We start from the raw sequence: 19,100 nt of genomic DNA on the forward strand, positions 1-19,100 counted from the left end.
TTGAGGACACTAAATCTATCAAAATAAAGCCCTAAAAGAGTCCAAATCGTGGACTCATCAGATATACAGTAGAAAAAACTTTTATTTCTAATAATATTCTATTATTATCAATCTAAGTCTTCCCTCGTCTCAAGCTCATCAACCTACTCCTTGCAAATCACTGACAAAGATAATTTGATTTTGCATCACCTTTTTCCATATCTAGGGCACTTGTATATTGTCCTAAACAAATATATTGAATTTGGAGTTGATTTTTCAAATTTACATTCAATTGATAGTTATTATTCTCAAAAATCAATTTTTTTTATTCCAATAATTTCTTCTTTTTTAAAACAAAAATAATTTTCTATTAATTGAGTTACCATCTGATAAATCAACCCTACCATTATGTATTAATTACTACTGCTTATTAAATTTTTTTATAAATTTCCCAGAGATAATCCAAGAGAAAAAATTCTTTAATTTTGTAGATAAGGTTATTTATCCAATGATGATCTGAACAGGATCACCTTGATAACCATTTATAATTATAAAATAATACGTGTTGAGATAATGGCCGGTGTGACAAATCTTCCATTATATGAGATATCATGGCTATATTTTTAATTAGTTGATGTTTATCATGCTTAAACACATGCAAATGCATGGAATATCAAGACAAATATATGCAATTACCCCACTATACATATTGAAATCAAGAAAATTGATACTGTAATAATTAATTATGATATCTCATAAAATAAAGCTAAATCATCTCCTACTTTATTTTTTTGTTATAATCATTGAGTATTTAGTTTTTATTTCAGTACGTAAGCCCCATTAACATAAACGTTACAATATTTTTCCATTCTCAAAAATCAGAACATGAGTTTAGCATTCCTACCCAAGTTGGATATATAAACAAATAGCCTAGTGCCTAGTGGCCCATCCAATCATCTTCACTTGGTGTGCTCCTATTTTCACAAGTCCCAACTTGTACTACAAAACATATTACTATCATATAAACCACTTAATATAAAGTTGTTGATACAATATTCCATTTCCTCATCTTCTTTTGAATACCCCCCAAGTCTAACCAAGGTCTTGTGTGGATATGGGAAGGAAGTGTTCACATTGTGGTAATATAGGTCACAATTCAAGAACTTGTAGCACTTTCAAGTTAGGTGCTAGTGCTAGCTTTGTTGGTGGATTAAGGCTCTTTGGAGTGCAACTAATTGACATCCCTTCTTCATCTTCTACATCATCTTCCTCTTCTTCTTCTTCTTATGATATCCACTTGAAGAAAAGTTTAAGCTTAGATTGCATGTCTTCACCTCAAGTATCATCATCATCATCACTTGTTACTCTTAATGAAAAGAGTACTACTTGCACAAATGGAGATTATCTATCTGATTGTCTCTTAGGTCAACCACAAGAGAGAAGGAAAGGTTTGGAATAATTATTCATTTTTTAGATATAATTATTTGACCACTTTTTAGTGGGAAATGTTAGTATGAAAATAATGGTTAAAATCGTATTCAGTTGTCAAAAAATGAGATTGACAATGGATTTCAAAGAAAGCGGAGTTACATTTGCTTATGTAATATGCATCTTCTTCCTTGAGAAAGGAACGTGAATTTCTAAGGAACGCTTATTAAAAGTGATTTTGAATTAGGAGTTGGATGGACAAAGGAGGAAAATAGGAGATTCTTGATGGGACTAGAAAAGCTAGGGAAAGGAGATTGGAGAGGAATTTCGAGGAAGTTCGTCACAACAAGAACTCCAACACAAGTAGCTAGTCATGCTCAAAAATATTTCCTCAGACAATACTCAACTCATCTCAATAAAAAGAAGCGCCGTTCTAGCCTCTTTGACATGGTATGTCTCATAATATTTATAAGTCATTTTTCAACAATATATATATACTTTTCATTTTTTATTATATTTAGTCATACGGGGGGTAGTGTAAGTAGTTTAATTATAACATCTCCTTAGAGCTCATCACGAAGACAATTTTTTTTTATATAAAATGAATATTATTATCATGTGACATATATAGTTGAAATTTAATATGTGAAATGAACATGATACATAGGAAAGGAGGAAGAACAAAATGGAAGAAAGCAAGGAAGAGTATGGAAATTCAACAAGTCCAATTAGTATGATGGATGAAGAGATAGCATTAACAACCAAAGATACTCTAATTTGGTCTTCTTATTATGAATCCCCACTTAATTTGGAGCTAAGCCTAGCAGCTGCAAATACCTTTCTAATTGGAACTATTCCAGTTAATTCTAAACCAGATCAACTGCCTCTTAATTGTATATATGCTAGCTAATTAATGAATCTATCATGTATTTCAACTTACTTAATTATACCCTGTAATTACTACTTGAAAGTATGTATTTATATTTCAAGTATCTTATTGATTTATACAAGTAGAACGATATAAATATGTTTTTTAATTTGTCTAAATTATAAAACGGCCTGGATGAGAACAATGAATTATTTTGACTTTTTTAGCCCCACAAATCACTTAAAACCAAAGCTACTGAGTTCGATCGAATTCATACCCCAATATAAGAGAAATAGTTAACACTACTTTTTGCCTTGTTTTTTCAGAGAGTAAAACCCTTGTATTAGAACAGATCAAGAAAAAAAATTTAAAGGAATTTGGTCAATCAATTACTCGCACTTTTCACTTGTGCAATATAATGTTCAGACGAGGAACCTTCTTAATTAATACTCACCACTTTAATTTTGATTAATAAGCACCTTATTAATTACTTATATAGTATGCTTTTCTTCTCTCTTTTTTCTTTGTCGTGAAGGGAATCTATTTTAGGGATCTTTCTTTGGCATAATATACATAAATTTGCTACCAAGTTGTCAATTGTCACATCCCATGGTACATTCACTTTAAAGGAATAGTTCCTTCAACCAACAAGCACCCCCCTCCCCCAACCCAAACACACACATACACTTTAAACAGTAAAGAGCAAGAGCGTAAGATAAAATGTTTTATCTGATACAGGACGCGGCGTAAGCTTCAAGGTGGTAGGCATAAATTTTAATTTCATAAATTAATATAATAAAAATATGAAATTACATAACAATTTCAAAAATATATATAAAATAAGTGTAAATGTATATAGAATTACTTCATTTTAAAGTGGTAATCAAAATCATCAATTAACTTAAAAAAATAAATCGGAACTATTTATCTCAAAAAATTAATTAGACTTTTTATAGAAAATAATCGAGTAGAAATTTATAAATTAACAAGGAACCTACAATCAAAAAATCAACCAAACCCGAATAAGCATTAAAATGATGTGTTTTTACTTTGTAGTTAGCATATTGATCTTCTTCTTACCCAATGAAAAAGAATAAAAAAAATTAATTTTTAAGTTTAAACAGTAATTATGTAGACAACTGAATGAAAAAACAATATTGTATTTTTCTATTGTCTACATAATTTTGAACAAATAAATAATACTCTTAATCAGTGATTTCTTCAATTGCCTCTTTCTTTATTAAAGCTCATGCCCTTTTAACATATAATCTTTTTAGATTTCACCACTTACTTTTTTCGCATTTGATAACATTGAGGATTGAGCTCAATCTTAGTGCACTAAATTATAAGTTGAAAAACAAACAAGCTACGTATATAATACTTTAATTGTGTAAATCCTTTGATGAAAATTGTTCGCATTTGGCTTAAAGTGAAAAAAATATGATACCACGTTAAATGGACTAGGTTAGCTAAATAACGGGTCTAGATTTGCGATTTGAGCTAGTGTCGGAGCCAGATGATTGGGATTTGTGATGTGCACAATTCCAAAGCTCACTCAAATAAATAACAATGGATGGCAGCATCATTATATTTTGGCATAATACATAAACATGACCCTTAATTTGTCTTCAACGAACAACTATGCCCTCCAACTTTGAGTGTGCACAAGTAGGCACTTAAACTTGTATAAAATTGAACAAGTAAACACACGTGTCCTACATGACATAAGACACATAAGATGTCATGTAGGTTACAAAATTTCCATGTAAGGTGTCATGTAGGACAATTGTGTCAATTTGTTCAATTTTATACAAGTTTAAGTGTCTATTTGTGCACATCCAAAGTTAAAAGTCATAGTTGACAGCTAACGCCAAGTTAAAGGTCGTGTTTATGTATTATGCCTTATATTTTTTGGCCCACTCTTGCAAACTAGCTGTTACTTTTACACCTAGGACCACAGCTTTAAAGCTTTTTTCTTAATGCAAATTGAGTTAGATTGTCGTATCTATGAAACAAACATATGCACGACAAGTTCTGGATATAATGAATGAGTCCAGATATGGGATAAGGCAAAATTTGGACAGGTTTCGACCTTCAATGCCATATATTATGCTGCACATGTTTAAGATTCCTCATCATCCTACCATTAAAACCATTTTATTTCTAATCAAATTGAAAAAGTAAGAGTAAACTCTTTACAAGAGTTGACGTTTGGACAAACAGGGTCCACACATTTTTCTTTGGAAAATTACTTAGATTGGTACCTTTTAATAAATATTTACTGAGTTTAGCGATATTTTTTATTTATTACCATTTATAGCAATACTATGTTAAAACTGCAATATGTATTAAAAGTGAATTATGTATGCAATATATATGTATTATAATTGTTTTTAAAAATATATTATGCTTGTTTGGTAGGAAATTGACACATTGTATTATAAATGTATTAAAATGTGTGATAAATGTATTATCCATCAATAAAACTTGTATTATATGTGAATAATAAATTATTCTTTGTAATATTTATTATCAATGTATTAAAAGTGATCAAGTGAAAAAAAAATGTTATTGCTATAAATGGTAAATATTTTTTATTATAGTATATTTATGTAAGTTTCCCTTTTTCTTTTTAGTTAATCTAAAAAAAAATTGTTACATTTCTTTATTAAGTAACAATTTAATTTTAAGATACTCACTTTAGCCTTAATGAAATGATTTATAGTCATACAAACATTTATCACTTATTTTAAAACAAATTTCAAAAGTCGTACATGTCAAGTCAAACTAACTCATATAAAATAGGACGGAAGGTGTATTTGTTTAGTGTCTCTAAAACACTGCCTGTTGAAACAAATAGGAAAAAAGAACAAGAAGTAAAATGATACCCCATATTTAAAGTGATTTACCTTTTCTCATTTACTTTCGATTTCTTTGCGTTACTTCAAACTAATCAAGCACTTATAGCCAAAAAAGAAAAAAAGGAAAATACTGTCATTAGTACATAGAATTCTTGCTTCATACACACTTGCAAATAGATGGTGAGAAAGAATCTAACTCACTTCCAAAACCATGTGGGGTTATCAGGAGAAAATAATATAGTAGAAAGGATCTCTTAAAAGTAAACTTTGTAAAATTCATGTGTGTTCTTTCTTTAGCTTTGCTAGTTAGAATAGCAAATTCATTCTCAAGGAGGTAATGCCAAATATGATCATCTAGAGTTCTGGTGTTGGGAGTACATGCAACTTTATGCACTGCCTACCAACCAGAGAACATCAGGATCAGTTCCATACACAACTATATTTCTTACATTCATGTGTTCATCATCTATTTACAGACTACCCCACAAAAACCAACACTAACATCAAACTAGAGAATATAAACAATTGCATTACAGATGGACATCATCGTATGTAGCACCTAATTGGCAAGTAATCACGTATCAAAAAATAAATGCCAGAAAATGTTGGCAGATAGGTCAACAGCTCTATATTGTGCAACTCCTCCGATGTATCAAAGAAAACTACCCGGCATTGGTGCATAAGAGCTTCATGATTATAAACTGTCCACTCAGTCAACCTCCTTTGCTCTCTTGTGTGATTTTCTTTTGCTGTTGCTTTTTTTTTATGCAACTATCATGAATCACGGGATCCTTGGATCAGTACACTGATGCGCTTAGAACTGTCTGCGCGTAGGATATCTCCTTTGGGTCCAATCTGGGATGAAAAATCATTTCCAACATCTCAACTTTAAACACAGGCAAGTATTCAAGGAAATGTAACCAAGAGAGCTGATAGCACTGCAAAAAGACCAGTCATTTTTTACACAGGAAAAGTTACCTCATTTGGAATTTCAGGCGAGAACCACCGCAGTAGTACTCCAAGATGCACAACAGCAGGAATTAGCTTGAAAAGCAAAGGCGTGGTCACCTGTAGCATTGATTTGGTGCATTCAAATATTAGGATAGAAAACAAAAATGAAAGATTAAATAGAAGATAAAATTTATTACTGTTGAAACCTTTTCCTAAATCTCCATATTGGCCCATTTAATAACTCATAAGTTGTCTTCATCACCAAATTATTAGTTTAGTTGTCAAAGACACATTGCAGTAACACTTATTCCAGGTTTGGCTGCTAACTCTCACCAAAGCATTACAAATATAATTTCCAACCTAAGCGTGATTCATTGGGTATGTTGTTGTATCTTTACTTCGGATAAAACATTCAAAATTCAGACTCCCAAAGAAAGGACTGCCAAACTACACATACTAAGAAGTGGAGAGTGTTCTGGTAGTAATGAAACTGAGCTTTTAAAACCCATGTTGAACACACTACTCAATGGACTACCCTTTCACAAGCCAACTTTTAGCGCTACTCAATACTCTTCCTGAACTAGGCGTATTTGAGCACTAAACAACTTTTATTCCAAGTTTGGCTGCTAGCTCTAACCAAAACTCCTTAATGTAGTGCTCAGTACTCACAAGTCTTCCATATTTTTTTAAGCAGCAGCTCTTTACCTCCCAAAGAAAGCATGCATTGTCACATGTCCAGATTCTCATCAATTTACACTCAGAGAAAGGTAAATAAGTATCAAAGCAAGAAGGCAAGCAAAACGTACAACACTCTCAGAAGTATATAAGATACAGTAACTGTTGCTAGAAAAGAGAATAAACAGTAAACATACCAAGCTAAGTGCAGTAGTGCCCAGAAGCAACATATACACTTTACCCTGCAGCATGACCGAATTTCATTACTTATCTCAAATCAGTAGTCAGAAAACTCAACAATGATTGATTATACATAATCGAGAGTTGCAACAAGGAAAAAAAATACTAGTACTTATTAGTAATTCCATTTCGATACCATCTAGTCACACAAAATAACTACAAAATGGTAATTGAAGGGGCTAAATAATTCAGCACCTCAATTAGATGCAGATTTGAAGCACGGCTAAGAAGAACAAAAGCAAACTCTCCTATTTGAGCCAGAGACATTCCAACCTGGACATACCATACAAAAAAGAGTCAGTAATGCAAAATTATGGAGAACAGATACAAATAGATGCTTTGTATACCAAAAAGAGTTCAAAAATTATGACCTCATATGATCTGGAAAACTTACAAGAATTGCAGCCTTATTGGTGTAGCCAAAACCCTTGACAACTGCCGCAACTACTATAGTTTTTATAACAATGACCAATATAACAGCTGCTACTAAGATATCGATGTGATTCCAAAGAAAATGAACATGGATAAGCATTCCAATGCTAGCTAGAAAAAGAGCAGCAAAGAAGTTCCGTATAGGTTCAACCTGAAAAAAAATGAAAACCCAGCTAAGAACAATGCATGTAGAGCAGATGATGTAACAATCTAACCATAGCCAAGAGTATGTGAAACCCACATCTTCCAACATGCCTACAGCTCTATGAAACTGTTAGAGAAAATCATTTCCTCAAAGAAGGCAAAAATATATAATCTCATATGGAATATTATATAATTCTGGAGAATTAAGTGCCCAAATAGAGCAGAAAAAGTCCTATAGATAAGGAAAGTTATCCCAACTCCTAAAGATGGAATATTATATAATTCTGGAGAATAAGAGTCCAAATAGAGCGGAAAAAGTTTTATTGATAAGGAAAGTTATATCTACAGGAGGATCTTTATTTTCTCTCAATGAGCCTCACCAGGGCTATGCTAGGTTGATTAGGCTGGGAATGAGAAAACAGACAGGAAATCCCACACTGCTCATTGCACAAGAAATGCTTGTTTAGTGCTCTAGTACTCCACATTGATTTCCATTAAGGTTGAGTCACATACATTGGATAATTGGAAAGAATATTTTTGAAGGCATATCTAGAAATATACTCCGCCTTAAATTTAGATCTCTTTGTTAGCATTTTGGTGCAACCTGGTCTTAGTACATGATCTAGATTAGGGGTGACATGAGTGGGTTGAGGCTTGCCTCCGGAGTCTTATGTGATAAGAAGGAACCACCAAAACTTAAAGGTAAGGTCTACAAAGTTGTGGTTAGACCAACTATGTTGTATGGGGCGGAGTGTTGGCCAGTTAAGAAATCTCATGTCCAGAAGATTAAAGTTACGGAAATGAGGATGTTCAGATGGATGTGAGCATACTAGGAGGGACAAGAATTTGAATGAAGATATTCGGGACAAGGTAGGAGTGGCCTCAGTGGTGGACAAGACGAGGGAAGCAAGGTTGAGATGGTTTGGGCATGTGAAGAAGAGAAGCGTAGATGCCTCAAGAAGGAAGTGTGAGAGGTTGGCAATCGTGGGTGTAAATACAGGTAGAGGTAAGCTGAAGAGGTATTGGGGAGGTCATTCGATAGGATATGACGTATCTTTGACCTTATTGAGAACATGGCCTTAGATAGAAGGGTTTGGAGGTCGCGGATTAGGGGAGAAGGTGAATTGGTAGTTGAACGATCACTTGCTTTCCTGCTAGATAGGCTGGGTGATCTTATATGTACTTGTTTTCTTACCGGTAGTTTTAGCACTATTCTCGTAGTTTCATGTTTTTCTTTTTCTATTACCACCGGTGTTTCCGATACTTTGTTTATCACATTATTTCGTTGTTGTTACTGTTATATTTTCTGAATGCTATGTATTGTTTTCTATTTTGCATTCATATGTTGTTACTGCTTTCATTTTCATATTCCCTTTTTTCCTTCAAACTGCTTTTACTCAAGCCAAGGGTCTTTTAGAGACACTTTTTCTATCTTTACGAGGTAGGGGTAGGTTTGTGTACACACCACCCTCACTAGACCCCACTTGTGAAATTACACTGGATATGTGTTGTGGTATTTCCAAACCTTTATAGACTTACTTTGCTGCCTAGGACCTGTTTGGCCACCAATAAAGAACATGAAGGTTGGAATTTCCACTTTAGAAGATTCTTGAATGACTGGAAAATGGGAAGGCTTGCTGAATTTTTGGCTACAGTAGAACCTTTTCAAGGTCTGGACAATAATAACAACCGTGACAAGCTAATTTGGAAGATTCTGTGGAATAAGATTGTTGAATAATTTCATTCTATGTCATATACATGGCTTTTATATATACATAAGAGATTGTGGAATAGAATGACCTAAATCCCATGAAATTTGGGATTATACAGAATCATATATTTTACATTAAGAGAAAGAACCAAAGATATGATATTCTAGATTACCACAATTATCCTAAAGATCTTAAAGGATCATATCTTGATATGAGGAATATCTTTCCAGCTTAGACGATTATATCTTGATAACAAGAATATCTTCTTGGAAATCCTCTATCAGCCAACACTCCCCCTCAAGTAGGTGAATGGATATCTTCCATTCCTAGCTTGCTTATTAGATCTTGAAACACATTGTTTGGCACTCCTTTTGTTAAAACATCAGCTACCTGATCTTTTGTAGATACAAATGGCGTATAAATGAGTCCGCTATCTGATTTCTCCTTAATGAAATGTCTATCTACCTCAATATGCTTAGTGCGATCATGTTGTACAGGATTATGAGCTATACTTACTGTTGATTTATTGTCACAATATAGTTTCATAGGTCATTCGCATCTTATCTTCAAATCATCAAGGATTATCTTTAACCATAACAACTCACAAGCTCCCATAGCCATAGATCTAAACTCGGATTCAGCACTTAATCTTGCTACTACATTTTGTTTTTTACTCCTTCAGATTTCCTCCTAAGCAAGTGCAATATCCAGAACTTGACCTTCGATCCACTAATGAACCAGCATAGTCCGTATTTGTATAAGCCTCTAAAATCATGTCTCCTCCTCTTTTGAATAATATTCCTATTCCGGACTTCCTTTAAGATATTGTAGAATCTGGTTGACAGCTTGAAGATGCATTTCTCTAGGATCATGCATAAATTGGCTAACAACACTTACAACAAATGCAATGCCTAGCCTTGTATGGGACAAGTAAATCAATTTCCCTGCAAGTCTTTGATACAAGCCTTAGTCTACCACAGAACCTTCTGGAGCATTGCACAATCTATGATTATATTCAATTGGTGTAGCCACTGGTTTACACCCTAATTTTCCTGTTTCTTACAGCAAATCAAACACATATTTTTGTTGGGAATAAAGATTCTTTGTTTTGAGCGTGCCACTTTGATTCCCAAAAAATACTTTAATTTCCCAAGCTCTTTGATGTGAAATTCTTTGAGTAAACACTTCTTCAAATTTTGTATCTCCTCTGAATCATCACATGTTACTATGATGCCATCCACATAAACAAACAATGTTGTCACCTTTCCTGTTTTTGAGTGTCGTGTGAACAAGGTGTGGTCTACTTAACTTTGTCGATACCCTAGCTTGATCATAACCTTTGTAAATCTTTCAAACCATGCACGAGGTGATTGCTTTAATCCATAGAGTGCCTTCTTCAGTCTACACATCATTCCCTTCTTGCTTTCAAAACAAGGTGTCACCTCTATATATAGATCTCCTCATCTAAGTCTCCATGTAATTTCATGTGGAATAAGATTGTTGAATAATTTCATTCACATGTTTCTATGTCATATACATGGCTTTATATATACATAAGAGATTGTGGAATAGAATCACCTAAATCCCATAAAATCTGGGATTGTACATAATCATATATTTTACATTGAGAGAAAGAATAAGAGATATGATATTCTAGATTACCACAATTATCCTAAGATCTTAGAGGATCATATCTTAATATGAAGAATATCTTCCCATCTTAGAGGATCATATCTTGATAACAAGAATATCTTCTTGGAAATCCTCTATCAGCCAACAAATTCATAGTAAGGAAACCTTCACAGACTTCAGTAAAGTCATGTTAATTCCACTTCAATTCTGGTGGGCAGCAAAGGGGTCTTTGGCCATGGAAGCAAACCTGAAAAACAAATGCACCACACAAAGTGGCTTCTTTCACTTGGTTGGTAGTGTGAGAGAATTACTTAACCCAGCAAAACCTCCAAAACGTAGGATTTCAATTGTGCTCTAGATTGTTATCAATGTGGAGACAAGGCTGAAAGTATCAATCATTTATTATTTGCTTCGTCATCTTACGGACCAGCTATGGCAATTCTTTCTGAATATGGTGAGAATAAAATGGAGCATGCCAGGGTTTACTTATGAGCTACTAAATGTTGGAGCATCAGAGGAAGGATTCCAATCAAAGGAAATGGTGGAAAACCACTTCGGCATGCATATGGTGAACAATGTGGAGGAATGACATGATCGGTGTTTTTTTTTTATGACAAGGGAAACCCGCAGTCGCTACCTTTTGGGTGCGCAAGGTAAAACCCCCGCTCCTATGCAATAGCTCGCAAACCACATAGGAGAGGTAACTCGCACTAGGCAAGCCCAGTGCGACGAGCTCGACCCTGAAGGCAAACCCCTTACTTTCGCTGGCAAGGGGTTTCGAACTTGAGACCTCCAACATGGAAGTCCCAAGCCCAAACCATTGGGCCACCCCGAAGGGTATGATCGATGTTTTGAAGATCAAGGAAACTCTATTCAGAAAATCAAGATGAATTGTTTACTTTTGTTTCATTATTGGTGTAAACAAGGTGTTGTAAATGGAAAAGGACAAAAACTGCCCCTGCTCTATTGGATTTGGTTTAAAACCCATACCATACTCTGATGGTTCAACTCCTAAGCAAGTAACAAGGTCCAAATATTGCCCAACGCACTAACAACAAAAACCGAGTCGGGGTATTTGAACCTTTTTAATTGCTTAGGGGTAATATTTGAACCATTTGAATTGTTCAGGGGCATGTTTAAAATTATTTCATTTGCTACTAAATTTGAATATCTCATCCACTTGGCATAAGACACAACTGAAGAAAAATATTAAGAAGTATAGGCTAAAGTAGAGAGAAGTATTGAAAACATCCCTAAACTAGGCGCAAATTATTAGTTTCATCCTTAAACTATTCATAGCCTTAAAAACACCCCTTTACTTGACTAACTGAACTTAAATACACCCTCGATCTTGCAACATCAGTGAAATACACCCCTAAATTCTCGTCAAATTTAGGGGTGTTTTTAACACTTCTCTCGGCAAAATAGTTTGGGCTACTTCAATATGTTATATTGTTTTCTGACTTGAGGGATAGTGGGAAAACAAAATCTAACTCAAATAATTAGATTAAAGCAATTCTCTCTCCTCTCCTCTCTCTTCTCTCTCTCTCTCTGGTATTTCCGACCGAAATCGAAGGCTGCGCCGGCCAGAAGCAACGTGAGGACCAGCTCCGACCGGCGAGCCTCTTTCTCTCTCTCCTCCTAAGCTCCAGTGAGGACGATAACAACGAGCAGCAGCTCCAGCTACTCAGACCAGCGAGAGGCGAACAGCAAACCCCGGCGAAGGTAAGAACATTCTTCAGCTTCTCCGGCGAACTCATCTATCTTCCCCGGCGACCAGTCCAGAAGAGAGACGACAGTGCTACTGTGTGTCGCCGGAGATCAACCAGATCTGGCCGGAAAAGTACCCATAGATCACTGAAACCCTCTATCTTCACCGACCAAGTTCTATCTATCCTTTTTCTCTCCCTTTTTTGCTCTGAATCTAGTCGCTGCTGGGCCTTTTCTTTTTTTTTTGAGAATGGTAACTTTTTCTTCTATTTATCCACAGGTATACTACATCAAAGTAGCCCCTCTTCCAAAAGTATTACAAACTAGATTGACTCCATCTGTGCTTTTTGTCACAAATAGTCTAAAACATCAAAAAGTTCTTCTGCCTGTACTAAGACTTTCTATTTACACCAAAAATAATAAAGAGCTATACATTTCATCTTGAAATTCTGCACATTGTTCTTCTTGCCCTCAAAACATCTTTGATTCCTTTCTTTCCACACTGTCCACCATATACAAGCTGGGACAATCCTCCATCTCTCCTCCTTAATTGTAGTATTGCCAATATTGATCCAACAATTTAGGAGTTGTGCTATGTTTCTTGGTTTCACCCAAGTGATCTTTCTAAGGCTGCTGAATATTCTCCATAATTGATCTGTCCATTTGCAATGCAAAAAGAGATGGTTGACTGTCTCTTCCTGTTCCTCACACAAATAGCATCTTGAGCATAGTTGGAACTTCCTCTTCTTTATATTCTCTTGTGTCAGCACTGCTTCCTTTGCTAGTAACCATGTGAAACAGTTTACCTTGTATGGGATTTTAGGTCTCCATATCATCCGCCATGGCCATAGCTCCATCCTATCATTTGAATTTGATTGATTAAGATCTTTGTAAGCTGACTTGACACTGAAAACCCCTTTGCTACCAATCTTCCACACAACCTTGTCTTCTTCCCTAGTCAAATTGCTAAATTGTGCCATTGTATCATGGAAGGCCACTATGTTCCCCATCTCCCAATCATTTAGATTCCTCCTAAGATGTAAGTTCCACCCCTGTCCTGTCCACATTTCAGCCACAGTTGCATTTTGTTGAAGGCTTAGTGTATATAAATCTGGGAATAATTGTTTCAGGGTTCTTTGGGCTATCCATCTGTCCTCCCAAAATGACACCTTCATTCCATTACCCACCTGGAATCTGATTCTAGAAAAGAACAGAGGCCAAAGATTTCTTATTGATCTCCAGATACCACATCCATATGGTGTAGTTACCATCTTTGTCATCCACCTATTCTCCATTTCATATTTTGCCCTGATCACCTCTCTCCATAGCATATTCTCTCCTGTCATAAACTTCCAAAGCCATTTTAGCATTAGGCTTTTGTTTTGTTTCTTCATGTTCCTGATCCCTAGTCCCCCCTCTTTCTTATTTTTTATGACCTCTTCCCATTTGACTAGATGAAACTTCTTTTTATCTTCATTTCCCTGCCAGAAAAAACTTCTTCTCAAAGCATCTATTCTCTGTATGACGTTGTCTGGTGCTGGGAACACAGACATCATATAAGCAGGTATTGCATCTAGCACACTATTAACCATGGTTAATCTACCTCCCCTAGACAGATATTGGCTCTTCCAGTTGGTAAGCTTCTTTTCGCATTTTTCTATCACTCCATTCCAGATCCCTATTGATTTGCTCTTTCCCCCCAATGGCATACCTAGGTATATGGTTGGTAGTTCCCCTACCCTACCACCCAAAACCCCTGCCAGACTCTCCACCTGAGCCACTTCATTTATGGGGTAAATGAAACTCTTCCCCCAATTGATATGTAATCCAGAGACTGCTTCAAAGATGATGAATATTACTCTTAGGATCAATATTTGCTCTGTCCTTGCTTCACAAAAAATAAGAGTATCATCAGCATATTGCAGATGTGTAATCTCCAAGCCATTTTGTGCACTGCTGTCCACCCTGAAGCCCCTTACCCAACCCTTCCTCTTTGCTGTGTGAATTAGGTTACTCAAACCTTCCATTGCTAAGATGAATAAAAAGGGTGACAGGGGGTCACCTTGTCTCAGTCCCCTTTGGGATGAAAAGAAACCACTAGGAGTTCTATTAACTAAAATAGAAAACTTGACTGTGCTTATGCAGAATTTCACCCATCTTATCCATTTGGCTCCAAAACCCATCCTTTGCATCATAAGCAGTAAGAAATTCCAGTTTAAATGATCATAGGCCTTCTGTATATCAAGCTTGCATAGAATTCCAGGGCACTTGCTTCTCTGCCTAGACTCAACACATTCATTTGCAATCAACACTGCATCCATTATTTGTCTACCTTTTATGAATGCCATTTGTTGGCTGTCTACAAGCCTGTGTAGCACCTTCTTTAACCTTTCTGCCAACAGTTTAGCAATGATCTTGTAAACTCCACCTATTAGACTAATAGGCCTAAAATCTGTCAGTTCCTCAGCTCCCACTTTCTTAGGAATTAAAGCCACAAAGGTGGAATTAATACTCTTCTCAAACCTCTCTGCCTTATGAAACTGCTGCACTGTAGCCACCAGATCAGGTTTAATGATGTCCCAACATTGGCTGAAGAAAGCCATGGAGTAACCATCTGGCCCTGGTGCTTTGTCCCCTGCACATGCTTTTATGCTCTCTAGAATTTCCTGCTGCTCAAAAGGTGCCAAGAGTAATTTGTTTTCTTCTTCATGAATCATAGGACAGTTTCTCATCTCCAGGTATGGTCTCCATTGTTCTGGCTCAGAGTATAGTTCCTCATAATAAGTTACTATCTCTTTCTGTATCTCCTCTGGTTCAGTCAAGTTTTCTCCTCTCACTTTCAGCTTTGAGATTGTATTCATTCTCCTGTGTGCATTTGCAGTTCTGTGGAAGAAATTAGTGTTTCTATCCCCCTGCTCTAGCCACACTGCCCTAGATCTTTGCCTCCAAGCTATTTCCTCCCTTTTAGCTATGTCTTCAAACTCACTGATTAATGCTGTTTGGAGGTTATCTCTTCTGGCCTCAAGGTTCTGTTCTCCTGTATCTCCTCTAATTCAGCTAGCTGTTTCAAGACATTTTGTTTTTGTGTTCCCAAGTTCCCTTGTGCAGTTTTGCTCCATTCTTTCAGCTTTTCTTTTAGTGCTTTGAGCTTAGCAACCAAGACATAGTCAGGTTTCCCTATAAAACTGAAGGAGTTCCACCATCCTTTAATTTTGTCATTGAACCCCTCGATGTCCAACCACCAGTTCTCAAATTTAAAGTATGACTTTGTGTTTTCCCAAGCACCGCATTGTAACATTATGGGAGAGTGATCTGATGTCACTCTGTGAAATGTGTGCTGCCTTATATTTCTAAAATTTGCTTCCCACTCTTCCCAGAACAAAATTCTGTCTAGTCTGGCTGCTGTTGTATGTCTGTCTCCTTTCTTCCAGGTGTATTTCCCCCAGATAATTCAGGATCAACTAACTCCATGTCTTCTATGAAATCTGAGAAAATTGTCATTCCTTTGTTGATTCTGTTGCAATTTTTCTTCTCCGATGGGTACCTCACAGTGTTGAAATCCCCACATAGGACCCAAGGTCCTGCAATCAACCCCCTGGCAGCACCAATTTCCCACCAAGTCTCTTCCCTTTCTACTCTATCATTTGGAGCATAGACACCTGTGAGGTGCCAGCTGAAATCTTGACATATCCCTGTGAAGCTACAGGTGATAGAGTACATCCCTACACTGCTAATTTCTCCTTCCCACTCCCTTTTGTCCCACATAATAACGATGCTTCCCCTGGTTCCACTGGCTTCTAACTGTGCATAATTCACCTATTTATTCCCCCATACTTCCTTCACAATATTTTCAATTTCCCCTTCCACCTTTGTTTCTTGGAAACAGACTACATCTGCCTTCCAGTTCTTCATAATATTTGATCACTTCCCTCTTTCTAGCACAGTTTATCCCCCTTATATTCCATGACACTATGTTTAGCTTCATTATTGTTCTATTGCCAGGTATCCCCCTCTACTTCTAGTGCCAAAGCTCATGAACGCTTATGCCCCTCAAGTGGGCTTGGACGAGGAGGCCAAAAAGCGCTTTTATGAGGATTTGGATGAGGTAGTTAGAGGTATACCGAATACCGAGAAGATTGTCATTGGTGGAGATTTTAATGGCCACATCGGGGCAACTTCTAGTGGATTTGATGATGTTCATGGAGGCTTTGGTTTTGGGGAGAGAAATGGAGGTGGAACTTCGCTTCTAGACTTTGCTAAGGCTTTTGAGTTGGTGATTGCGAACTCATGCTTTCCAAAGAAGGAGAACCACTTGGTTACCTTTCGTAGCCCGGTAGCTAAGACCCAGATAGATTACTTACTCCTCAGGAAGGGTGATAGAGGTCTCTTTAAGGACTGCAAGGTCATCCCAAGTGAAAACCTCACTACCCAACACAAGCTTTTGGTGATGGACCTGAAGATTAAGAGGGATAGGAGGAGGAAGATGATACCTGATCGACCGAGGATTAAATGGGGTGGGTTGACCCCTGCCCTTTCTCGGGAGATGGGTGAGGAGCTGATGGGGATGGGGGCTTGGAGTGGTAGCGGGGATGCGGACAGCATGTGGAATAAAGCAGCTAGTTGCATTAGGGAAGTTGCTTCGAAGGTGTTGGGGGTGTCAAGGGGTAAATTTGGAGGCCATAAAGGAGATTGGTGGTGGAATGGGGAAGTCCAAGGTAAAGTGGAAGCGAAGAAGGCTGCATACATAAAATTGGCGGAGTGCGTCAACGAGGAAGAGAAGCGGACGCTTAAGAAAGTCTATAAGACGACAAAGACAGAAGCTAAGTTAGCTGTTACGAAGGCGAAGACGGCAGCTTTCGAACGCTTGTATGCCGAGCTGGGGGACAAAGGTGGGGATAAGAAGTTGTATAGGCTCGCAAAAGCAAGAGAGAGGAAGGCGCGCGACTTGGACCAAGCGAAGTGTATCAAAGATGAGGAAGGCAAAATACTGGTGGAAGAGACCGCCATCAAGCAAAGATGGCGAAGCTACTTTCACAAACTTTTAAATGAAAAAGGGGAAGCAGACATTGTGTTGGGTGATTTGGCACACTCTGAAAGACTTCGGGATTTTGGATACTGTAGGTGCGTTAGGTCCGAGGAGGTTATACGGGCTATTAGTAGGATGAGTAGGGGAAGAGCGACCGGACCCGATGAGATTTCGGTAGAATTTTGGAAGAGCATGGACAAGGCGGGCATAGAGTGGTTAACTGGGCTGTTTAATGTTATCTTTAAGACAGCAAAAATGCCTGAAGAATGGAGGTGGAGTACAATGGTTCCGTTGTATAAAAACAAGGGTGATATCCAAAACTGTAACAACTACAGTTGTTGAGCCATACTATGAAGATTTGGGAGAGAGTGGTGGAGATGAGGGTGAGAAGAGGGGTGTCCATCTCTGAGAATCAGTTTGGTTTCATGCCGGGACGTTCGACTACCGAAGCCATTCATCTTATGCGTAGACTGGTAGAAAAATATAGAGAAAGGAAGAGAGACCTACATATGGTGTTCATTGACCTTGAAAAGGCCTATGACAAAGTGCCGAGGAATGTCCTCTGGAGGTGCTTGGAGTCTAAAGGAGTCCCGATGATTTATATTAGGGCGATAAAGGACATGTACGGTGGAGCCAAGACTCGGGTTAGAACAGTTGGAGGAGACTCAGAACATTTCCCAGTTGAGATGGGGCTGCATCAGGGATCAGTCCTAAGCCCTTTCCTATTTGCTTTGGTGATGGACGAGTTGACGCGGTCTATTCAGGAGAAGGTCCCATGGTGTATGTTATTTGCGGATGACATAGTACTGATTGATGAGACGCGGGACAGAGTTAATGCGCGGTTGGAGGTATGGAGACGAACGCTGGAGTCCAAAGGGTTCAGGTTGAGTAGGACCAAAACAGAATATTTGGGGTGCAAATTCAGTGATGTGGTGGATGAGACAGATGTGGAAGTGAGACTTGCCGCACAAATCATTCCTAAGAAGGAAAGTTTTAAGTATCTTGGGGCTGTAATCCAAGGGAGTGGTGACATCGACGATGATGTCACACATCGCATTGGGGCTGCTTGGATGAAATGGAGGCTTGCCTCTGGAGTATTGTGTGATAAGAAAATTCCACCGAAACTTAAAGGTAAGTTTTACAGAGTGGTAGTTAGACCGGCCTTGTTGTATGGAGCGGAGTGTTGGCTAGTCAAGAACGCACACGTTCATAAAATGCATGTTGCGGAGATGAGGATGTTGAGATGGATGTGTGGGCACACTAGGAGCGACAGGATTAGGAATGAGGTTATCCGGGAGAAGGTGGGAGTGGCCTCTGTGGTGGACAAGTTGAGGGAAGCGAGACTGAGATGGTTTGGACATGTGAAGAGACGGAGCGCAGACGCCCCAGTGAGAAGGTGCGAGGTAATGGTGGTAGAGGGTACGCGGAGGGGTAGAGGTAGG

General features: G+C 37.5%; 2 protein-coding genes across 2 annotated transcripts in view; one reads left to right on the top strand and one right to left on the bottom strand.

Moving 5' to 3' along the window:
* Positions 1-1,068: 1,068 nt before the first annotated feature.
* LOC125825710 (transcription factor MYBS3-like) lies at positions 1,069-2,446 on the top strand. The gene is made up of 3 exons (XM_049505025.1): positions 1,069-1,427; positions 1,655-1,857; positions 2,075-2,446. The coding sequence occupies exons 1-3, from the start codon at positions 1,094-1,096 to the stop codon at positions 2,315-2,317; spliced, it is 780 nt and encodes a 259-aa protein (XP_049360982.1). The 5' UTR covers positions 1,069-1,093; the 3' UTR covers positions 2,318-2,446.
* A 3,360-nt stretch (positions 2,447-5,806) lies between these two features.
* The window catches only part of LOC125825708 (K(+) efflux antiporter 4-like), a 31,208-nt gene continuing 17,914 nt past the window's right edge, over positions 5,807-19,100 (bottom strand). The window contains exons 16-20 of the mRNA XM_049505023.1: positions 7,397-7,585; positions 7,198-7,275; positions 6,960-7,004; positions 6,115-6,204; positions 5,807-5,991 (exon numbers count right to left, since the gene is read on the bottom strand). Coding sequence (XP_049360980.1) covers positions 5,911-5,991; positions 6,115-6,204; positions 6,960-7,004; positions 7,198-7,275; positions 7,397-7,585 — 483 coding nt within the window. The 3' untranslated portion in view covers positions 5,807-5,910. The remainder of the gene's footprint in view (positions 5,992-6,114; positions 6,205-6,959; positions 7,005-7,197; positions 7,276-7,396; positions 7,586-19,100) is intronic.

Source organism: Solanum verrucosum, unplaced genomic scaffold (assembly GCF_900185275.1).
Source record: "Solanum verrucosum unplaced genomic scaffold, falcon-dt-bn FXZP01000071.1, whole genome shotgun sequence".
Lineage (NCBI taxonomy): Eukaryota > Viridiplantae > Streptophyta > Magnoliopsida > Solanales > Solanaceae > Solanum > Solanum verrucosum.

Coding starts and splice junctions, on each gene's coding strand:
- LOC125825710 (XM_049505025.1), top strand. CDS start 1,094: ATGGGAAGGAAGTGTTCACATTGTGGTAATATAGGTCACAATTCAAGA. Junction 1,428..1,654: donor ACCACAAGAGAGAAGGAAAG/GTTTGGAATAAT, acceptor ATTTTGAATTAG/GAGTTGGATGGACAAAGGAG. Junction 1,858..2,074: donor GTTCTAGCCTCTTTGACATG/GTATGTCTCATA, acceptor CATGATACATAG/GAAAGGAGGAAGAACAAAAT.